A 5,687-nucleotide genomic window follows, 5' to 3' on the forward strand; every position below is an offset into this window, starting at 1 on the left:
TGTGCAATATTGTATTGACATAAGTCTTTTAATTCAATAAATTATAGAAATATCTTTTATTTTTGAGAATTGTGTGGATTGTTGCACTGTCACTAAAACACATATCTTCATTGTTAGTGCTAGTGTCCATATTCATTCTAAAAGCAATAATAATTTTTAACAATACATTATAAGAGCACTTTTAAAACACAAGTCATTTAAACAATAAATTATGTAAATAAACTTTATTATTATTAGAAAATAAAATTCAAAATATCCATAAACACTTATTTAATAACTAAAAAGGAGATTCCATAAATTTTATTTCTTGACACTTCCATCTCAACTAAGGTTATCAACTTTTCCATCTGGATCAGCAAAGAAGTCACCAAAATCCAATTTCATAAGATTTAACATACTTAGTTTTATCATAAAAATAATAAATAAATAAAATATTAAATATTAAATATTATAATGAGATAATTATCATAAAAACAATATTAAATATTAATATTTAAAATAACATTTTTTTAAATTCCAATATTTAAAATAACACAATAGTAAATTGTATTGTTACATTAATCTTAAAATTATCTACTTAAAAATATCAAATTAGTGACAAAATACATCTTAGCATTTTCTTTTAATTGTTATAAAATTTAAATTGCTAACTCGATCAAAATCATGAAATAATAATATTTTAAACAAATTTTAATCTCTTAACACAATAATAAATATAAGGATTAATAAATTCCGATATTTTAAAAATAACAACTACTCGACTTGGATGTTCCTTCATAGCCCAATAACTTAAATTCAGGATGAATATGGAACTCGCTGTCCGATTCCATAATAATTCCCCGAGATGCACATCAGTCATATCAAAATCCGAGAAACATATTCAGTTTTAAGAATTTCGGGGTGTACATAACCCCCCGATCATGAAGCGCAATGCGATAAAATGTACAGACAAAGAATCCCGAAATTCTTTCTTCTTGAATGAGTTGTACTTCTATCCAGTTTGGTTTATGGAGAAACTAATCATGATTCTAGTTCAACATAGTTTCCAAACCATTTTCAACTTAGAGAAGTCAGAGAACCCCAATAAAATCTCGACCCATTTAGCGTCGTAGGCTTTAGACATAGACAAGTCAGAGAACGATAATAACATTAATTATAACATTTATAATTAATTTTTATCTACATCTAAAATGAACAAATCTTAAGTTTTTGTTGTCCATATAGAAAGTTTAGACTCAAAGAATATTTTTATCATGAATTGAATTTGCACTACCGCATGACAAGAAAATAGTCGGCACCGCAACAAATGCTCCCTCGCCCCTTCTTCTTTCTCTTTCTACACTTTTGACTCAAAGTCTAATAAGTAGTTAGTGTTATTCTAAACTAAACACACTTCACATTATGTAGTTAGTGTCCCTCGCCAAACACACCCACCCCACACATTTTTGTTCTCTTCTTTTTCACTTTCACTCTCATCTGCCAAACTAAATAAATGCATTATAATTACATTTTCATTTCCTCTCTGTCTCTCTAGATCTCTCCCATCTTCAAAACAACCCTTTCAAACTCCAACTTCCATGGCTGACACCACCAAATACACCCCCATAGCCACAACTACCACCACTCCTAACAACTTCCACAAACTCGACTTCAAAAACCTCTTCTCCATTCTCAAAACCAAAACCACCATCGCTTTTGCTTATGCTTTTATGCTCATTTTCATTGCTTTCACTCTCTTCCTAGCTTTTTCCCCTTCTTCCACCACAACAATTTCCCCAACACCTAGTTTTTCCACTTCTCAATTTTCCTCCATTTTCTCATACTTTTTCCCAAACACCACCACTCCACAAACTCTCAACAACACAACCAATCCTCTTGATCCATTTCAAAACAACACTTCCACAACTAGATCTACCAATGCAACTTCTCAATCTCAATCTCAATCTTCATTTCCCAACAACACAAGTGCACACAAAAATTCATCACAAGATGCAGTTACTATTCCAGCCACAAACAACACTCAAATTGTAAAAATAGAACCATCTAGGCTCACAAATCAAACCACAAATGCTACTGTTCAAGGAGTTGCTCCAGTTACTCCTCACCAGAATTTGAGTTCTAATTCTTCGTTGAAAGGTGTTGATTTGAACAATTACACAGCTTCACTTGCTAAGAAAAAGAACAGTGAGAAAAACAAGTACGCGGAGTTGATGGAATCTCTGATGAATTGTGATTTTTTTGATGGTGAATGGGTTAAAGATGATTCTTATCCTCTTTATAAACCTGGTTCTTGTTCAATAATTGATGAACAGTTCAATTGTATTCGAAATGGAAGACCGGATAAAGATTATCAGAAATACAAATGGAAACCTAAGGGATGCACCCTCCCAAGGTATCAATAATTGATTTTTTTGGGATTATTTTACAATTTTTTTATGTTTGTTTCCTAGATTATGAGTGTTTTTGTTTGGTTTAAATTCTCATAAGATATCCCTAATTTGTGTTAGTTTTACGTTTTAACTAGTCAATTTTCTGATTTGATTTTGGGGTTTTTTAATATATTTTTGTAGTTTACTATAATTGATCTGTTTTTCAATTTTTTGGGGGTTTTATTTTTGATTGAGTTGAATTGTTAATATGTGTGTGTAATTTTTCAACTTGTTGTTTTAATAATAGGTTGGATGGCCATAAATTGCTTGATTTGTTGAGAGGGAAGAGACTGGTTTTTGTTGGTGATTCTCTCAATAGGAATATGTGGGAATCACTTATTTGTATACTTAAAAATTCTGTGAAAGATAAAAAGAATGTTTATGAAGCAAATGGAAGAGTTCATTTTAGAGGGGAAGCTTCTTATTCATTTGTGTTCAAAGTAAGTATTGATATTGGTTTTTTAAGTGTTTTTATTCTTCGTTCACATTGGTTTGTTATTACTCTTCTGCTAATGATATTGGTTTGGTATCAATGGTGTTGTAGGATTATAACTTCTCTGTGGAGCTTTTTGTGTCGCCGTTCTTAGTTCAAGAGTGGGAAATGCCGGATAAAAATGGGACAAAGAAGGAAACACTTCGTCTTGATTTAGTTGGTAGATCTTCCGATCAATATAAAGATGCAGATATCATTGTCTTTAATACTGGTCACTGGTGGACTCATGATAAAACTTCTAAAGGGTAAATGAGTTTTTATAATTTCTCTTTCGAAGTGATTGCAAATTTGTGTTTTGCAATTGAGGCTCATTTTCTGTTTATTGTTATCAACCTGTCTTTGTATTCGTAATTGTTTTTAAAAGTTTCATCAAGATGAGGAAACCTTGTTACGAATGTTGATTAAGTTGGGTGTGAAATTTTCTAGGAAGGACTATTACCAAGAAGGTAGCCATGTCTATGATGAAATGAATGTTCTTGAAGCGTTCCGAAGAGCTATAACAACTTGGGGCAGGTGGGTTGATACGAATGTAAATCCATCCAAGTCCATAGTTCTGTTTAGAGGCTATTCTGCTTCCCATTTCAGGTAAGAGCAAATGAATTGGTGATTTTATACTTCTTCTGGTCTTACATTCTTGAATGACTGTTGGTTTCATTTTCATTGCTCATGCTGAGAACACATCTATTCATTGATCATCATTAGATCATGGAATTAGAAAGACTTGTTGATCATATAAACTTCTTTGTTTCTATCATGGTTATCAAATGTATTCTAAGATACATGATCAATACAATTATAAAAATTTTAAAGTGAAAAAGAAGTAACATTCTATATAGACATAAGTTGATATGTCTTTTACATACTCCATAGCAATTCAAGATTCAAATCATAAATCAAAATGATTAAAAAAGTGGTTTTAGAAGAGAGTTGTGATTTCTGTGATTTATCCAAATGGATTGATTAGGTTTAGTTTTGTTTCGAATCAAGATAGACTTGCATGTATCAAGATACTGATAACCATGGTTTTTATTTTAATGCAGTGGTGGGCAATGGAATTCGGGTGGACAATGTGACCATGAAACTGCGCCCATCGATAACGAAAAGTACCTAACAGAGTACCCGCCTAAGATGAGGGTGTTGGAGAAGGTGCTTAAGTATATGAAAACACCTGTATCCTATCTGAATATCACTAGGATGACAGATTTTCGGAAGGACGGTCATCCCTCGATATACCGGAAGCAAAATCTGTCCCCCGAAGAAAGAAAGTCACCATTAAGATACCAAGACTGCAGTCATTGGTGCCTTCCGGGTGTTCCTGATGCGTGGAATGAGATTCTCTACGCCGAAATACTAATGAGAGAGTACCGAAATCAGCATCAGCAGAAGGGATCATAGGTAAAGAAAGAACTACCAAAAACCTCTTCCTCCCTTATACATTATATCCAATGTGTTAAAGATGAAATTAGATACAGATGCAATATACCATACAGAAAATGCCTTTTTTTCTCCTATTTGTCTTAAAAAGGTTCATAAAGTTGAGTGAAACAGTAGTGTGTAATTAAGAGATGTGGTTACCATGACTTGGTGAGGTGAGGAGAGGAGAGAATGCTATACGGTGGTTCAGTTTGTCATTGTAAATCATACCTTCCATTGTCTCTACATTTTCTTTCTAGCCTCAAAGGGTGATTGGTGTTGTAAATCTCTGATCAACTGGATTTTTGTTTAATGTAATCAAAGTTCTGATAAATAATCTTAAATTATTTTATTTATATATAATTTATTATTTGAATATAGTTTTTATTAACCCACCAATCACGGGACACTGCAAAGTTTTTTTTTATGTACCAAGTTGACCTATTGAATTAACTTTTTGACAATGACTATTGAGTTAAGTTTGTTTTAATGAAGTGGACTCATAGCTAGGTTTATGACGATGACTTTTTAAGCAATTTATTTTGTATTTTTGACTATAGTTTTCTAAGATCAAAATTTTATTTATGTTATACTCCTATCTTTATTTTAGAACGAGATTTGGGATTTTTTTTAAATAATCATATTTTTCCAAAAAAATCTCTAACTAATCAATCTTTCACAAAAATAAATAAGTTAAAATAATTATTTTTCAAATAAAAAAAATCGTTCTTATCTTCATTACACTCATTTTTTTTTTATCTATGACGTCATTGTCAATGACACATGTCATGTCTTTAAGAACAACCAATAAAAGCATCAGTGTATTTTAAAAGTATCTTATGGAAAAATAAATAATTGAAAGAGATTAATTATTATACACTGTCAGTGTAAAAAGTTTTACACCGTCGATTCATCACTATCATCCGTTTGTATTACTTTATAGATTTTTAAAATAAAAGTTATAAATTTTTAAAATAAAAATTAAATTTCTTTTAATATCCGACATCTATAATTAAATGACGGTGTAAAATTCTTTTACACTGTCAGTGTTTTTCAATTAAACTTTAAATGAAATAGTTAAGACAAGAGAAAATAGTACTATAGGAGACAATTAAACTCTAAATGAAATAGTTAAGACGAGAGAAAATAGTACTATAGGAGACAGATAGAGAGTTATGATGATATTTTTCCAATGTTCTAAATTTTAAATTGATGATTCATTCTAATAAAGAGACTGAGTTACCGGATAACTAGTCAGATCAGATGGTCACTTAATAAACTAATTAAACCGCATGATTGAAATTTGATCTTTATTAAAAACTTTAGAAAATAAATAACACAACATATACTTT

At 30.9% G+C, this 5,687-nt stretch overlaps 1 protein-coding gene across 1 annotated transcript; it reads left to right on the top strand.

Annotated features, from left to right (window-relative positions):
• Positions 1-1,365: 1,365 nt before the first annotated feature.
• Positions 1,366-4,698, top strand: LOC127126213 (protein trichome birefringence). The gene is made up of 5 exons (XM_051055101.1): positions 1,366-2,392; positions 2,677-2,869; positions 2,974-3,167; positions 3,349-3,507; positions 3,963-4,698. The coding sequence occupies exons 1-5, from the start codon at positions 1,578-1,580 to the stop codon at positions 4,315-4,317; spliced, it is 1,716 nt and encodes a 571-aa protein (XP_050911058.1). The 5' UTR covers positions 1,366-1,577; the 3' UTR covers positions 4,318-4,698.
• Positions 4,699-5,687: the final 989 nt, after the last annotated feature.

This window comes from Lathyrus oleraceus, chromosome 3 (assembly GCF_024323335.1).
Source record: "Lathyrus oleraceus cultivar Zhongwan6 chromosome 3, CAAS_Psat_ZW6_1.0, whole genome shotgun sequence".
Classification (NCBI taxonomy): Eukaryota; Viridiplantae; Streptophyta; class Magnoliopsida; order Fabales; family Fabaceae; genus Lathyrus; species Lathyrus oleraceus.

Coding starts and splice junctions, on each gene's coding strand:
- LOC127126213 (XM_051055101.1), top strand. CDS start 1,578: ATGGCTGACACCACCAAATACACCCCCATAGCCACAACTACCACCACT. Junction 2,393..2,676: donor AAGGGATGCACCCTCCCAAG/GTATCAATAATT, acceptor TTTTAATAATAG/GTTGGATGGCCATAAATTGC. Junction 2,870..2,973: donor CTTATTCATTTGTGTTCAAA/GTAAGTATTGAT, acceptor ATGGTGTTGTAG/GATTATAACTTCTCTGTGGA.